This window comes from Erinaceus europaeus, chromosome 1 (assembly GCF_950295315.1).
Source record: "Erinaceus europaeus chromosome 1, mEriEur2.1, whole genome shotgun sequence".
Lineage (NCBI taxonomy): Eukaryota > Metazoa > Chordata > Mammalia > Eulipotyphla > Erinaceidae > Erinaceus > Erinaceus europaeus.
The window spans coordinates 125,790,989-125,809,444 of NC_080162.1; the positions used below are offsets into that span (position 1 = coordinate 125,790,989).

General features: G+C 37.3%; 1 protein-coding gene across 2 annotated transcripts in view; it reads left to right on the top strand.

Moving 5' to 3' along the window:
* EXT1 (exostosin glycosyltransferase 1) overlaps positions 1-18,456 on the top strand; it is a 351,759-nt gene that overhangs the window by 307,045 nt on the left and 26,258 nt on the right. For both annotated transcript variants that reach the window (XM_060195721.1, XM_007516650.3), the window contains 3 exons: positions 5,234-5,353; positions 13,447-13,579; positions 17,539-17,657. In XM_060195721.1, the coding sequence (XP_060051704.1) occupies positions 5,234-5,353; positions 13,447-13,579; positions 17,539-17,657 (372 nt within the window). The remainder of the gene's footprint in view (positions 1-5,233; positions 5,354-13,446; positions 13,580-17,538; positions 17,658-18,456) is intronic.

Genomic DNA, 18,456 nt, shown 5'->3' on the forward strand with positions numbered 1-18,456 from the left:
CTGAGCCACTGTTATCTTTAAGATGCAATTTTAAAAGAATAGCCTCTAATAAAAAGTACCCTTTTGATATATTTTGAACACATTTTTTTCTTTTTAAACTTTTTAATTAAAAATTTAAATTATTGATTTATTTATTGGATAGAAACAGCCAGAAATTGAGAGGGAAGGGGGAGATAGAGAGGAAGAGAGACAGAGTGACACCTGAAGCACTGCTTCACCACTCGCAAAGCTTTCCTCGGGCTGGGGCCTGGCACACCTGATTGAGTGTGTGTTATCATGTACAAAGATCCAGGTTCAGGCCCCCAGTCCACATCTGCAGGAGGAAAGCTTCATGAGCAGTGAAGCAGTGTTCCAGGTGTCTCTGTCCCTCTGTGTCTCCCTCTCCCCTTTTAATTTCTCTTTCTCTATCCAATAAATAAGTAAATAAATAAATTATTTAAAAAATAATAATGCTAGCTTCAGCATAGCTTGCCTCTTTATTTTCCAAAAGTTCAGAATATCTCAAAGTTGTTTTTTTTTTAATACAATATATATAATTTCTCCAACTGCCACAAACATTTGTGGAATTTTTTTTAAATGCCCTTGATTTTTTTATATCCAGAAATTTCATTTTCTAATTTTGTGGATCCTGCTTCTGTGACATATTAATTGAAGTCAACTATCTGACTTGTAGAGTATGTAATGTTTGTTCATCTTAAAGTTGACAGATGAAATATCTGTAACTGAGAAGCCTGTAGATGAGGCAAGCCAAGCTGAACACAATTCTCAAACATTCCTTCCTTCCTGAAACTCGGCCCATGAGCTCTGGTTCCTGTGGCTTCCAAAACAAGAGGAATAGAGGATTGGGCAGTAGCACAGCTGGTTGAGTACACACAGAACCCTGTGCAAGGATCTGGGTTCAAACCTCCTGCCCCCATCTGCAGGGGTGCAAGTGAGGGGAACTTCATGAGCAGTGAAGCAGAGCTATAGGTGTTTTTCTCTTTCCTTACCTCCCATCTCCTCTTGATTTTCTTTTCTCCTATCAAATTAAAAAATAATCAATGTTAAAAAAAATAGAGTAAGGATCTAACAGGACACCCTTCCATGTATGCACACATAGAGATGATGTACCTAAAACACTTACTCATGTAATGCTAAGCAGAAGTGATATGAATATAATTCTTTCTGTGTTGCCTTTTTCCTACTTTGATTTTTTTTTTCCTTTCAACAATGACTGCTCATTTTTAAAAGTGCGGCAAAAAATAAATGTGAGCCACAATCTCTCCCCTCTCATACCAGTGTTCCTGTAAATTTGGTTTAAGTTGGGGCTTTGTCTTTGAGATAGAGAACATTCCATAATATTTAATTGTGGCTGCTCTTTTTTATTTTTTAATCATCTCACCAACACTGGTACATTTTTCACCTTCTAAAGCAACATTTCGGCTTGATTATAAAGATGTTGTTTTTTACTCCACACCCACCCACCCAAACTTGCTGGCATTTTCCCCTCTCATATGCAATCTGTCTTTGCACAGCTGCCTCCATATTGAACAGTGCCTATACTGTCTTTGACAATGGCTGTAAAATGCTGGCTATGAGCCCAAATGTCTGCTCTGGGAAATGTTTTTGTTATGTTACAATTTTTCATTTCCTGTTTTAGAGCAGCTCGAATGTTTGTATTTGCATACATTCTTGTCATCATGTCACCCAGAGAACTTAATGTTGCTTTCCTATATCTATTTTGGTAGGTTCCATTAGTTTTGTTACCACACATGACCTTTTATTAAGACTTCATTGGGTTTTGCAACTCTAAAAACAATCCAGCCAAATTGGAATTAATTTATCACTTTCCCATTCTGTTCTCAGAGGACAAGCAGATTAATAACCAATAGCCAAATGTCATTAAAACTTGGAACTCTCCTTTTAGTCAGCGGGAATTATCTTCCAGAGCACTCTGCAGAGAGTTGTCAAACACTTGTCTCATAGGCACAAGTGGATAGAAAATATCTCACCTTGGGGGTCAGGCTGTAGTCCAGCGGGTTAAGTGCAAGTGGCACAAAGCGCAAGGACCAGAGTAAGGATCGCAGTTAGAGCTCCCGGCTCCCCACCTGCAGAGACATCGCTTCACAGGCGGTGAAGAAGGCCTGCAAGTGTCTGTCTTTCTCTCCTCCTCTCTGTCTTCCCCTCCTCTCTCCATTTTTCTCTGTCCTATCCAACAGTGAACGACATCAACAATAACAATAATAACCACAACAAGGCTATAACAACAAGGGCAACAAAGGGGGTGGGGGGGATGGCCTCCAGGAGCAGTGGATTCATGGTGCAGGCAATGAGCCCCAGCAATAACCCTGGAGGCGGAGAAGGAGAAGAAGAAAATATCTCACCTCATGTAAATAATGCTGAGAGGAGAGTGTATTGATAGATAATCTGTGATACTACCTTTGTTTTCTTGTTGTAGAGACCATATAGCTATTGTTTGACATTTTCTTAATGGACCAGTTCCTAGTGACCATGACGAGAAACAGTACAGTCAACTAATATGAGTCCTAAGAAATGCCACTGACATTTAGAAGGTGGCATGTTTATAAAATTGTGATGGGTGAGATTCTTTTTTCTATTTCTTTCCTTTCCTTTCCTTTCCTTTCCTTTCCTTTCCTTTCCTTTCCTTTCCTTTCCTTTCCTTTCCTTTCCTTTTCTTTTCTTTTCTTTTCTTTTCCTCCAGGGTTATTGTTGGGGCTCAGTGCCTGCCCTAAAAATTCACTGCTCCTGGTAGCTATTTTTTCCCCTTTTGTTGCCCTTGTTTATCATTGTTGTCATTGTTGTTGTATAGGACAGAGAGAAATTGAGAAAGGACGGAAAGACAGAGGGGGAGAGAAAGGTAGACACCTGCAGACTTGCTTCACCACTTGTGAAGCAACTCCCCTGCAGGTGGGGAGCAGAGGCTTGAACCGCAATCTTTATGCAGGTCCTTGTGCTTTGCGCCATGTGCACTTAACCCGCTGCGCTACCCCACGGCCCCCTCTTTTTTTCTTTTTCTTCCTATGCCAATGTAGGTAGTATTTCTCAGTGGATATGTAAAAATAAGTTATATTCAAATTATCAAGAAACAGTGACAGCAATTATATCTCTATCTTCTCCCAAAAACATCTTACTTCCACTTGACCTTGATTTCTCATATCAGGCTAATATTTGCCTTCCAGTGTTTCTCCTTTATCTGGTACTTCCTTTTCCCTTTCTCTGTTGGGAATCCAGGTACACACTTTGTGGTTTTGGTATATCCTTCAGATATTGCCAAGGAAGATAAGTTTACCCTTATGTGCTTAGTATGAAACAGTTTCATTCCTCCTCATGAAAGTAGTCTTAAGACACTATATATATTCCCATTCTCTTTCACTCTAGTACAAGTTTAGATATAGCCTTGATCACAGAGCACTCCTGTTTTAGCCCAAGCTCCTCTATCTATCTGATTAGTTATGCACTGGAGAGGGGAAGTGTGTAGGAAAATGAACACAAACGATGTAATCACTATTCGTAAAAGCTCTCACACAAGAGCATAGACTGCATAAAGGAAGAAGACTTTGACCTATAGGCACACATAAGGAGCCAGCCCAGGAAATACACCAGAAACCTGGCAGGTACATTTTAGACCTCCAGATCCAACCAGTTCACTTATAGTCACTAAGTAATTGGTCCAACTTGAATATCATCGCCCTTCTGTCAATCATTATAGTAGCAGCAGTAGCAGCAGCAGCAGCAGCAGTAGTAGTAGTAGTAGCAGTAGCAGCAATAGCAATAGCAGCAGCAGTAGCAGCAGTAACAGTAGCAGTAGCAATAGCAACAGCAGCAGTAGCAATAGCAACAGCATTAGTAGCAATAGCAGTACAGCAGCAGCAGCAGTAGTAGCAGCAGCAGTAATAGTAGCAGTAGTAATAGTAGTAGCAGCAACAGTAGCAGCAGCAACAGTAGCAACAGCAGCAGTAATAGTAGCAGCAGCAGCAGTAGCAGTAAGTAGCAGTAGTCGTAATTGCTGCATTAAGCTTCACATATCCTGGGCACTCTGCTAAGCACTTACTTCATCTCCATTATGCTTGTGCTGGCAAACACTAGAAGAAGAATGCTTGTGCTGTTAGTATGGTATGTCCATACTATAAAAGAGGAAATGGAATCTTTGAAATATCAAGTCATTTGTCCACAGAAGCACAGATAGTAAATGGTAGAGCCAAAAACCTCACCTTGTTCTAACTACCTATGCCCTGTGCTTTTAACTGTTAAGCTACATGGTTAGTGAAAATCATGGTATTGTGACAGTGATTTCAGATGATTCAATTCACATCTTATTTCTTGGATAAATACTGTGTAAAAGCCACTCTTCTAGCCTTAAAATGTGTAGCAGGCTGGTCAGGATATAGGTCCTCTTTCAAAACTGTATAACCCGATAGAGAGCAGTATTAGCTAAATATACATGATGCACCACTAATCACATTAAATTGCGGTAATTGCTAGAGCTGAAAAGAGAGGTACAATGCTCAGAAAGACTTTCAAGGTGAAGGTAAAGGTATTTGCTCATGAAAAATTGCAAAACCAGGGCCGGGGTAGATAGCATAATGGTTATGAAAAACAGACCCTTGTGCCTGAGGCTCTGAAGCCCCAGGTTCAATCACCCTGCACTACCATATGCCAGAGCTGAGCAGTGCTCTGGTAAAAAATAAAATACAATAAATTACAAAAGCCAGCTTTTGATGAGATGTTCAGAGACATTTCCTAAATTGTCCTTTTATTAGATAAGTTATATCCCCTGGTGTGTATGTCTTATAAATACTTGGTGGATGATGTCTTTCAGCCTTTCTCCCCAAGACCTATCTATAACTCCTTCTCTAGAAGTAGTGGTTGTCTGTGTGCAAAATTGACAATCTGTAGGACCCAGAGGAGAAAACAGCAATTGCTGCTATTTGGTGTACCCATCAGCAATTGATAAACTATTAACCACATTTTAGAGGTGGACCCTAACTTTTATGCATAGAAATCATAAAGCTAATTCTCAGTAAGCACTGTTTGTACCTGACATCTCTTAAGTATATTTTCAACTTAAGGGCTGGTAAATTTTAGTAGATCTGTATGCCAGAAACTGAATGCTGATCTGTATGCCAGAAACTGAAAGGAAGAATAAAAGGCTCACCCCAAGTGGGTTATTTTGATCTAATGGCATCTTGTTGTTTTCCATTTATGGTTATTATGTTTTCACCTTGTGTTACAGATTCCTTCTACAATCAGGTCTATTCATCAGGATAAAATCCTAGCACTTAGACAACAGACACAATTCTTGTGGGAGGCTTATTTTTCTTCAGTTGAGAAGATTGTATTAACTACACTAGAGGTAAGTGAGGCCACTTGGTTCTTGGTCTTAAATGATGGCCTTTTTATACCATACTTTCCACTTTCTCTTTTGTTGGTGGTGATAATGTAATTGTCAAATGGGGCAAAATCAGATTTTCCTGTACTTGACTATTGCAATTAGCCCTCCTCCCCCCTTTTTTTATGTTCTCCCATGCCCAAGCAAATATTTCTGTTTCTATCAAACTCTGCAGAAAAGAATTGACACAAGGAGAAATTGCATCCCTTGACACCAAGATTGACTCTGTCTTACATCATTTCAGGGATATGTGGCTACTACCTGCCCTCTTGTCATTCACACTCAGTGGCGTCTTTTGTAGCTGTGTTTTTTGTTGCTCGTTTAGAAAAAAGAGATAGTGACCAAGTAAGAGAAGATGCCTACTATTCTGAAAATAAGTTCACATTACACCACTTTGATTTTACAAAAGATCAACATTAGTGCCTGCTGCTGGAAACCAAAAGAAATCTGAAGAGAATTTTTTACTTTTAGGATAAAAGACTCAAAGCAAAATTAATGTTTGGGTTTTGTTTTTCTGCAGCTCTTTTATATGTCCCCTGAACAGGAAGAGTGACACCACTGAGATTCTTCCCCAGGGTTTATTTTATACAATATTTATCTTATTATCCCTGCTTTTGCTATATATTACTTTTATTTTAAGTCTTATGAGATTTTTTTTATGGGGGGGGATGCTTATATATGTCCTGTCTTGCCATGCATATGACACAGGTTTGAGACCTGAGCTTTGCCTTTCTGCCTTCTCTGTCTCTTATCTAAAAAACGAAAAAGGAAGATTATCATCATCATCATCATCATTAGTAATAGTAGTGTTACTGAATGCCAACTAATACTCATCATTAGAAAGTCAGTTTATTAAGAGTCAAGGGTTGGTGCAAGAAAATGAGTTTAAGTAACGTACCGGCCCTCCAAGAAGATGGCGGACTCACGTTTTATCTTACAATCTGGGGTTTCTATAGCAAAGGTGTAAGTACTGGAGAATAGTGTCCAAACTCAGAGCTGTCCAACTAGCTTCATTTATTTGACAGATTATCCAAGCACAATTGCCTACTCAGGGTGGTCTGTTGCTTACACAACTTTTAGACTTATTGCTAAGCAAGCTCTATAGGATAACCTTCAAAATATCTCTTGTGTGGCATGGCATTTCACTCTCATCTGTTGTTACCTATCCATCTGTGACTGGCTCCTAGCTAAGCAACACACAATGCATGAGAACATTCTTTATCATTAAGTACCAAACAAGACAATGGCCAAGAGAGGTAGATCATGGTAGAACAAGACGGAGTGTCTGGCATATCCTTATTTTTTAATGTCTACTTACTTACAATGACTATTAATTCTTTACATCACTGTAGTTTAGAAAGGTTTCATAGGAATGTTGTACATTTGGATAATAGAAGGAACCTGTAATTCACTGGGCACCAAAGTCCAGTGACTTTGAGGGGACAGCAAAAATAATTCTCAAGACTTATGAAGGATGTGTTATGATAAAAAGCAAGATTACAAACTGTGTCTTGCACAAAGTATTTAAATTTATGAAAACAAAAGTCGAGGCAAATAGGTGCCCAGTTTCATGTTTTGTTTTTGTTTGTTTTGTTCCTGATTTAACAATGGTTTATAAGATTGTAAGATTACAGGTATATAATTCCCCATCCACTCACCACCAAAGTTTGTATCCCAACCCATCTTAAAGATAATTACCATGGTTATCATGAAATCCTGGAGACAGTCTAATTTTTTTTGTCTAATTTTTTTTTCGAGTTCATGTGTTTTCACTTCTCTATATTCCACATATGAGTGAGCCCATCTTGCACTTGTCTTTCACCTCTTTACTTTATTAAGCATCATCACCTTTGGTTTCATCCATTTTGTCCCAAAGGACACAATATCATCTTATTTTTAAGTTGCAGAGTAGTTTTCCATGAGTATATATTCCATAATATCTTTATCCAGCCATCTATTGATGAACAATGATTCAACCATTATGAAGCATCATATGTCCTTTTGGACATATGCCTGCATGTGGTATTGCTGGATCACAAAGCATCACATTTTTGGCTTCAGACTTCTTGTACTGTTTTCCAAATGGGGCTGTACCTGTCTGCATTACTACCAGTAGTGTAACAAAGTCTCTTTTTCTCCACATCCTCACCAACTCTGCCATTTTCTGTTTTATTGCTGTAGGCCATTCTCACAGGTGTGACATAATTATCACAGTGTGGTTTTACTTTGTAGTTCTCTAGTGATAAGCCAAGTGGAGCCTTTTTTCATGTTTGTGGGTCATACTTACCTTTTTTTAGAAAATTATCTATTCAGAAATATCGCCCACTTTTTTTTTAAAGTTTTTATTTATAAAGTGGAAACACTGACAAGACCATCGGATGAGAGGGGTACAATTCCACACAATTCCTGCCACCAGAATTCCATATCCCATTCTGTCCCCTGATAGCTTTTCTATTCTTTAACCCTCTAGGAGCATGGACCCAGAGACACTATGGGGCTCAGAGGGTGGAAGGTCTGGCTTCTGTAATTGCTTCTCCGCTGAACATGTATTGCCCACTTTAAAATAAATTATTATTGTTTTTATTTATTTATTGGATAGATACAGCCAGATATTAAGAAGATAGAGGGTAATAGAGAGGGAGAGAGACAGAGACACCTGCAGCCATGCTTTACTACTCATGAAACTTTTCCCCTGCAGGTAGCAGCCAGGTCCTTGAACCCGGGTCCTTGTGCACTGTAACATGTGCAATCAACCAGGTGCGATACCACCTGGCCCCATGCCCATTTTTTTACTGAGTTATTTGGTTGTTGCTGTTTCTGTTGTTGAGTTCTATGACTTCTTTATAGGTATCTTATATCAGTCCTTTGTTAGATGTTCCATGTACAGATAGATATCTCCTCTCAGTTGCTGAGTTTTTTGTTTATCCTTGCAGTTTTCTTTCAGTGTGTTGAAGCTTTTCAATTTAATGTTATCCCATTTATTTAATCTTAAGTTTAAGATTTTTAAAACTTTTAAACTTAATCTTAAGATTAAGTTTCATTTGGCCATGATGTTGAGTCCCCAAATGAACCTTTGATGTTAAGGTCCTAAAGTATTTTATTGATGTCTTTATGGGTGTGTTTTATATTTTCAGCTGTAGTACCTAGATCTCTAATCCATTTTGATTTGATGTTGGTGCATAGTGTTAAGTGGTAGTCTAGCTTCATTTTTCTACATGTGACTAACTAGTTCTTCCAGCATCATTTGTTGAACAGACCTTCTTTCCCCATTAAATGGTTTTTACCTGCTATTGAATTTTTTTTTTTTTTTTACCTCCAGGGTTATTGCTGGGGCTCAGTGCCTGCACTATGAATTCCCTGCTCCCGGAGGCTGTTTTTTCCCTTTTGTTGCCCTTGTTGTTTTATTGTTGTTATTGTTGTTGTTGTTGTCATTGCTGTTGGACAGGACAGAGAGAAATGGAGAGAGGAGGGGAAGACAGAGAATGCGAGAGAAAGACAGACACCTGCAGACCTGCTTCACCGTCTGTGAAGTGATTCCCCTGTAGGTGGGGAGCCGGAGGCTTGAACAGGGATCCTTACTCTGGTCCTTGTGCTTTGCGCCACGTGCGTTTAACCTGATGTGCTACCACCCAACTCCCTATTGAATGGTTTTTGCCCCACTGTTATTATATTGGGTATCCATATATATATAAATGGGTTTATGACTGGGCATAGGTTTGATGCCTGTTTTTGTTCCAAAACACACTATTTTAATTGCTATTGCTTTGTAGTATAAACTAAAGTTGATGAGAATAATGTCTCCATCTTCCCTCTTTTTAAACAGAAGTACTATGTGTTCTCTTCATCCAAACGGGGTTCTTAAGTCAAGCTGTTTTCATCTTTGTGCTTGAAAGGGATTTCTCCCCTTTGCACTTAAGCACTGTGGCATTTTAGGGACATTGTTGTTTTTAAAACACTACAAATCATATACTTCATTCAAATTTATAGCAACTGTCAAATCTCCTCATGGAGTTTCTAGATTGGATTGTAACAATTTGACCTCTCCACCAAATTGCATGAGAAAAGCCAACTTGTTTCCCTTTTTAATTCAGAATTTAAATGACCTCAGACTTGAGTGTAAACAAAAAAGCAGAAAATGCAATCCACATACACAAATAATCAAAACCAATGTGTTTATAAAAACAACAGTTTATCACAAATGAAAAATGCCCAGTTGGTTTAGAACTTTAGAATACTTCATTCAGTCTGTTATAGCTTCTAAATCATGAAAAATTAATTCAAAGTCAACCCTAAACAAGATAGACTTGAGAATTCTTTGCTTTTGAGATTTCTTCCTTCAGACTGTAGAACTTTGGGTCTGTCTTTCTTGTTTGACACTCTCAATCATGAAAGGTGATTATTCGGTCTTTGGAGATAATGAGCTTTCATCCTGCTCTCCAAAGTCAGAATCAACTTAACATATCCCATTGTGCTTACTGTGTGATACTTAGGATACTGTGAGTATTTGCAGTTGGATAGAATTTTCCTAATTCTGTGTATAGAAATTATGGAGCTATTAATTTGAATCTAGGCTCTCTGGAATACAGGTGTGTGTGTGTGTGTGTGTGTGTGTGTGTGTGTGTGTGTGTGTAAATTGACGGAATGATGAGGATCTTGATAAGATACTGTAGAAACTGTTCATTTTTTGATTCCGTAATGTGTCTGAATATTGTACTACATTCACCTTACATTAAGAATTGAATAACAGTTCAGTCATAATCAAGGTACAAAAGAAAAGTGCATGTAATTGTAATGATATATACAAACAACTAATGACAGTCAATTAGAAAGCACATTTTTCAGTGCAGTTTTATGAAGTATGTGCCATTTTTCTCTTCAGTTATCTAATCATGCATTATCAAACCATGATTTTGCTGATGCTATTGTGCAATGGAAATCTTTAAAATCAATGAGATAATGGAAATAGAAGGTTGCTTTGGCTTGGAATAAGTAGACTTATGCTAGCACTGCATATTAAGCAACATATGCATCGGCCAAAAAAGATCAAGAATGATTGTAACCTGTACTCAGTTGCCTGTTATTTAAAGAAACAAATGGCAATTATAAGACATTAGGAGTCTGTCACTCTTTCCTTTGAATTTATACTAATAAGGAATATTCTTTTAGAAAGTGACATTTAGGATTATGGTAAAGGATGGTGATGGTGATGATGATGGTGTGTGTGTGTGTGTGTGTGTGTGTGTGTGTGTGTGTGTGTGTGTGCATTTTCTCAATAGTGAAAGAAGTATCAAAACTCCAAATTTCTTTCTCCATAACAATAAAGTATGAGCACTAAGTGTTCAGAAAGAATCCTGGGAATGGGTCATTGTAACAACAGAGAGAATTGAACATTCAGTAAGGGTTATAATGACCATTCTGTTTGATGAAATGAGACCCATACTCTTTTAAGCTTTTGAGAAGGCAAGCTGATAGAAGCCTGTTAGACATTTGATGGTACATATAAGCAGTCTGAAAAATATCCATACTTTTAAAAAAAGACTTAAACCCCTAGCTTTCCATATAGAAAAATTTGTATTTATAAATATGTTCATTGTCTGTCATTGTCTGCATGGGGGGAATTGCATTCTTGTGAAGCCTTTGGAATAACTAAATCATGAGCACTATTAATAGTTTGGAAAGATGGCTATAAGATACCTATGATACAACTGTGTGAAAATGAACAAAACCTACTTCTCTTAGGAATTCTATACAAGAATGATAAATCACAATAAAAAGTTTAGTTTAGTTTTAAAATGAATTTATCCTTATGAATGAAATGATGAGAGAGGCCAGAGAGCTCTAATATATAGTATCTGTTTTATTGTAACTATGTAAAAATAGAACAAACTAACCACAATGCTGGAAGCCAAATATATCTGACCACATACATTTAAAAAGAAGAGTAAGTGAGTGAGTGAGAGAGAGAGAGAGAGAGAGGGATGTAAGTGACAGATTAGGTTAGGAGAGACAGCTCACTGAGTAGAATGTCTGCATTGCTATGTGTACAACTCAGATTGAAGCTCTAGCACCACATGAGATATCTTACTGCAGTAGGGGAAGCTCTGTGTTATGATGCCCCCCTTTCTCTGTCTCCTGCTGTATTTGAATGAAAAAGTATGACAAACTATAACAAAAAATAGTGGATTTAGAAGGTACAGATAATTTTTTAAAACCGGAGTAAATGGTATAAAAAGGTTAAATTGCCAGTCATGGAAAAGCCCTTGACAACTCTTGACAGTTTTCTCATAATTAAAGCCTTAAGGATGGTAAAACATGTGACTCTGTTTTACCACAAAAAAGTAAACATTGATTTCTCTTTTCTTCTTCTTTGCTAGTTTCTATAATCTACACCAAATTGGAAACATCTATCTAGCCCTATAAAATTAGCAGTTTTGATCTGGGAGAAAGATAACATTAAATAGTCATGGAACTAAGATACTTGAGTTTTAATTTTCTCCTTGTTACTTTCTCTTTCATTAAGAAATATAAGCATGATGGTTTGCAAAGATAAAGACAGCTCACTTTATTACTTCTCTGGTTACCATGTGGGATGAGATGAGGGCTTTAATAGCCTAAGTAAATAATAAAACTCCATTGAAAATGGTCTGTACAGAATCTTACATTGCACTTAGTGAGGAACTGGAAAATGACTATTTAGGTCTTAAATCTCTTGAGAGGTATAGCAGTCTTTTTCATTTTTCCAAATAAAAGAAACATTGCTGAAACATGAAGTTCCTGCATCAAGTTAATTATTTTCCAAATCATATTATAACAGGTAGTAATATAATTACTGGAGTTTAAAAGTCACAGAAATTTCTAATGTGGCCTAGTCACATTTACCTGACAGATTGTTTAGAATGGGAGAATAGTTGACTAAATGTAAAATTTAATGATCTGCTAGGTCCCAGAGTCCAAAGAAACTAATGAACTAGCTTGGCTATTATTAGTCTTCATATGCCTTGTTTCTTGTCCTATTGTTTTAATTGTGTAGGTTGTTTTGAGAGACTGTTAACTCTCTGCTTTTTTGAGATAAGAACAGAAAATAATTCAGCTAACCAGTAAGATTCTAGAGTCCTACATTTGACTTTGAAAGGAAACTGAAACATGACAAATAAATAAATCTGCTTCCTGAGTTAAAGAAACAGATCAAAAATGTCAACAGTTTATAAACTGTGGCGTATCTTCAATATGCTCCCAGCTCACTCTCCATGTGGTCTTCATTGACACCTCTGTGCACTGACACTGAAATGAGCATTGACTTTTTTTTTTTTAATAGACTTCCTAGCTTCTTTAAAAGAAAAGAAAAGATCTTATTTAATTATTAATGAGAAACATAGGAGGAGAGAGAAAGAGCCAGACCTCACTCTGGTACATGTGCTGCTGGGGATGAAACTCAGGACCTCGTGCTTGAGAGTCCGCTGCTTTATCCACTGCGCCACGTCCGGGACTACAGCATTGACTTTTTCAAAGAATTTAATCACTTTATTAGGGGGAACATAGTGGCTTGCAAGACAGTTATCACAAGTACAATTTCTGTCTTTTTAACTGAGAGCTGCTACACTCTTTGAAGAGTTTCTGCTACTTCTGTTAACAATAACTGAAGATGGGTATATTATTACTGCTTCCCCCTCCTTTTATTGTTTTATTGGGGAAATAATTATTTATAAGACAATTATGGTCACATGAACACAGTTTCTTTTCTTCTCATGATAGGTACCTGCACACCACTCCACCACCAGTTTAAATCCTCTGCATTCCTTTTACACTGGGGATGTATGCCTATAGAAAGATAAATTGTTGTTTATGACTAAATTTGAATTTAATTAGCTGTGACTCATCTTTCTCTCACCTGGTCCCACTACTCTCTCATTCTTTTGTGTGTTCCAGACATTTGTATATGTAGAAGTATGAATAAAATCTCTACTTTGAATGCCTTAATCATCCCTTAGGTTTTGACTGAGTATGATCCTTAGCGTTACAGTCTCCTGTTCACCATGTGCTCTGTTCTCATTCCCTAGATTATTCAGGACAGAATATTCAAGCACATATCACGTAACAGTTTAATATGGAACAAACATCCTGGAGGATTGTTCGTCCTACCACAGTATTCATCCTATCTGGGAGATTTTCCTTACTACTATGCTAATTTAGGTAAGTGAGGTCCTTTTGAGGAGTTACCCTTGTTTACAGTCAATGCATTGCCAACAATTTAAACCTTTTGTTATTTCTATTCTATAGCAGGATTTTCCTGGCAGCTTGCCATGAAAACTGCATTCTAGAACCCTGTCATGTATATTATCTTAAGGTCACGAATTATGTATGTGTGTTAGCCTTCCAGTGTAGAGTGGAAAGAAAACAAACAAACAAACAAACAAAACCTTCTTATCTTAACAGCACTTTATTTTTAGTAGAGTTAACTTATTTTGGCAAGATGGGCTCCCAAATTACAGATCATTTTGAGCATGGCAGTGTGCTACAGTTTTAAGTCTCATCATTTGTAAAATGGAGCTAGAGGATCACTCTTCCTAGTTTTTTTTTTTTTTTTTTTTTTTTACAATTTCAATTTTTCTTTCTCATATCAAAGCAAAACTGAATTAATACAAGAAACAGAATATATGTAAGAATATATGACTAAGGACAAATGTATTCATTTATTAAACCACTTTTATGCTCTTCTTGTGTGCTTTGTAATTGCAGTACCAATTAATAAAAACAAAAAGAAAAAAATCAGATTAGGTATAATCTCTGATCTCAGTCATTCTCAGGTGGGGTTAAATAACATGATGGCTATGCAAGAGACTCTCATGCCTGAGGCTCCAAAGTCCCTGGTTTAATCCGTATACCACCATAAACCTGAGCTGAGTAGTGCTCTGGTTTAAAAAAATAAATAAATAAATACATATATATTTATATATATTTTCCCAACCATTCTCAATCTGATTATAATGGAGAAAAGGGAAAAGAGAATGAGTAGAGAGAAAAAGTTTTACAAGAGGCAACTATAATTGCCTCAGTTATTTTTGTGTCTGGAACTTTAGTTGTAGTGTTGGTAATATCTTGAATGCTTTCCTTCACAGTTCTAAGTTTGAGAAGCCTTGGAATAGTAAAGCATTTTCCAAGATGATGTAGCAAAAATTGTATAAAATTTTGATGTTCTCCAATAGCAGTCTCGCCCTTCTTTAAGTTGAATGTGTGCAGCTTGAAACTGATAAGGTGAAACTTAAAGATGTTCACGGCCTAAAGCATTAACCAATGGCAAAGAAAACTTTTTAATAAGGAAAAAAAGTTACAATTACTGCATCAAAATTAATAATGGTCCACACTGGGTAACAGACTTTGAATACTTAGGACATAGTAGTTTTTAGATTAAGGCAGTATTTGATTAATTTTTCTGTGTGTTTTTGTAAAGGATTATAATTGTCATTTGGAGTAAGTATGTTAAAAGTGTATACATGATGCTTCTTGAACTACTACTGCAAGGAAACCTAAAAGCAGTAACTTGTTCACATTATTAAGAAGAGAACCGTTACATCATATTTATTCTCCCTATTTGGCAAAGTCTTATATATGTAACTATATATGTATCATATATATGTATATATATATATATATATGTCATATATGCAACTATATATGTAATCAGGAAGGTTCGCTTCCTTCTAAAGTATATATATGTCTTTATTTATTAGATAGGGACAGCCAGAAATTGAGAGGGGAAGAGGAGATAGAGAGGGAAATAGACAAGAGATACACCAGCAGCACTGCTTCACCACTCGCAAAGCTTTCCCCCTATAGATGGGGACCAGGGGTTCAAACCTGGATCCTTGTGCATTGTAACATGTATACTCAGCCAGGTGCACCACCACCACTACCACCCCCCCTGTTTTAGAGAAATTATATATTTACTTTAATTGTATAATTAGCTTACTTTAAAATCTATAAAGGTAGTTTTTAAATAATTGTTCATTGTCTGACATACTAGTTATGTTTTAGTAACAGACCTATTAAATTGTTAGTCCTATTAAATTGACCTATTAAATGAAAGATATTTTCCAAAAATTAAATCATTTTAACAAATAACATGAAGCCAGATATACTTTCCGAAGTTTTTTTTTTTGTGATTGTTATTTATAAAAAGGAAATACTGACAAAACCATAGGATAAGAGGGGTACAACTCCACACAATTCCCACCACCAGAACTCCTTATCCCATCCCTTCCCCTGATAGCTTTCCTATTCTTTAACCCTCTGGGAGTATGGACCCAGTGTCATTATGGTATACAGAAGGTGGAAGGTCTGGCTTCTGTAATTGCTTCCCTGCTGTACATGGGTGTTGGCAAGTGAATCCATACTTCCAGCCTGTCTCTCTCTTTCCCTAGTGGGGCGGGGCTCTGGGGAAATAGGGCTCCCGGATACATTGGTGGGGTTGTCTGTCCAGGGAAGTCTGGTTGACATCTGGAACCTGGTGGCTAAAAAAAAAAAGTTAACACATAAGCCAAACACATTGTTGACTAATCATGAACGTAAAGGCTGGAATTGAAAAGTTAGGGGTCTCTGTTTTCTAGATAGTACGCCTATTTTAGTTTTATTCCAAAGAGCCCATGACTGTACTAGTTGTTTGTTTTTTGGTGTGTGTGTGTGTGTGTGTGTTTTCTGAGCCTGACATCTGATATGCTGGTGGATCCAAGTTATTGTCATAGCTGTAAAAAGGGCTAGAAGGCTGGATCAGGGAAGAGAGTGGCTCCCAAATATGAGAATGGTATATAAATATTGTTGACTGTGAACTCCATCAATTTGATCTGATCTGAGGCCCATATTCAGCTTAAGAGCCTATGGAATCTCTACATCCCTGTAGATCTGAGCTCACGTACTGTGGTCATGAGTAAGAACATTCAGGACCCATATATCTTCCTCAGGTGGAAGGTAAGAGTATGTTGTCCAGGACTCCCCAACTAGGGCCCCAGATGATGGCCACCCCTCTTTTAAAGTATAAGTATTATAATTAGGTGATAAAATTGGTTCTACCAAAACATGCTATGATTCTTTATGCAATCTGAGCTATACTTTTTCCTCATCGGTTGCAGTGCTTAACTTCAGTATCCCTATTCTCTTTTACTTGCACTTAAGCAACTAAAATGGAAAATGCATGACTACAAACTAGTGAAATCTTAAAGGGCTTTTTAACCTGTCTCCAGTGAGTTGTTATGGGATAACTCATTTGGGAAAAAGACATGTCATGTCTTTCTTTTGGGTGATAGTTACTGATTTGCATAGTTAGAGTACCTTCTTATTTATGGCTTTGGAGCACACACTGAACGGAAGTCTTTATCATCTTTTTTTTCTCAGCTACGTCAGTGTTACATTAAAGAAGAGATTCTTAGGTGTCTGAGGTGTCGTCTCCTAAGTGATTAATGGTGAAGATAATAGCTCTTTACTGTTTGTAGATCCTGTTCTGATTACTTTTTGTGTATTTAACATATTTTAAGCTTAATTCCCACAATAACTCCATAACATGGATAGTATTCCTATCAATCTCATTTCGCAGTCACAGTCTTGGAAACAGAAGATTATTATTAATTACTAATTATTGCAAATTGGGAATTCTAATGTAGACAGTAAGAGTAAGGTTCTGGACACTGTTCTTTTAACATTTACTTCCTGATGATTATTATTTGAATTAGCGTTAGGTAAAGTACACAAGGAAGAAAAAGACACATGCAGATGCCCTGGAGGACACATTTCCTTAAATTGATTCTAAGATGTAAGTGACTTTCTTGAGTAGAGAGTTGTGGGTGTGTGCATTTTCAGACATCAGGTATGTAGATAGCAAAAAGGAGACAGATCAAAGTTGCATTGCAGAGGGTAGAAATGGATAGCAAAGGAAGACTTGGAAATGGACACTGCATTGTAAATTACTGATATCTCCAGATTCTAGTGGCAGTAAACTAACAGGTCTTCACCTTGTTTTCGTTCTGTCAGGACATAAGAGGCTAAAGAAAAATATGCTAGAAGAGAACATTAGCTCCAGGCTGAGGCAGTGGAGCAAGGAGTCATTTTCTAAGTCTTGTTTTGCACTGCTTCATTAGGCGCCTCTCTCCTTTCTATTTCAGGTTTAAAGCCCCCTTCCAAATTCACTGCAGTCATCCATGCAGTGACGCCCCTGGTCTCTCAGTCTCAGCCAGTGTTGAAACTTCTTGTGGCTGCAGCCAAATCCCAGTACTGTGCCCAGGTGAGTGGGGCACCTGCCTCTTCCAACTCAGTATATTAGCGACCCCTACGCCTCCTCTATACATTTTGCTCCCTGGGATTCAACTAATATCCTACCCTGTTTGTTGTGTCTTGTTATACTTTTGTGACTAACTCAGAAGTTCTTAGAGGTGAAATCTGATACAAGTCGGGGCGGGGGGGAATTTTATACAGACACAGGATTTTGTTTTTTTAAATTTATTTTTATATTTATTGTACATATACAGAGAAATTGAAATGGCAAGAGAGATAGAGGGGGGGGGAGAGAGAGATAGATACCTACAGCAGAACTTCACTGCTTGTAAACTTTTCCCTCTGCACATGGAGACCAAGGGCTTGAACCCAAGTCCTTGCACATGGTAACATGTGTGCTAAACTGAGTGCACTACCACCCAGCTCCACAATTTAGTTTTTCAATGTGAAAGTTATAAAGAAACATTGAAAATGCCTCTGTAAAGACCAAAACAACTAAACCACAAGAGACAGACTTGTTGGTGACAGGAGATATCAACTTTTCTCCTGCAGCTACCTTGAATAGTTGTAAAACTGAGAGCATAAGATTTTGTCTGTGACACTGGTATTAGTCAAATCAGTGTCAATCCCATACCCTCAACAGTGTTCTTTGTTTTATAGATTAGTTTACATAAGGAAGTTTCTAAACAAGTAAAAAGTTAGTTCATGTTGCTTTATGTGTTTTTGAGCTAAGCACATTTGTTGGAAATAACAAATGCACACACACACACATACACACACACGGTAGCCTTTCTGGGGAATTCAAAACA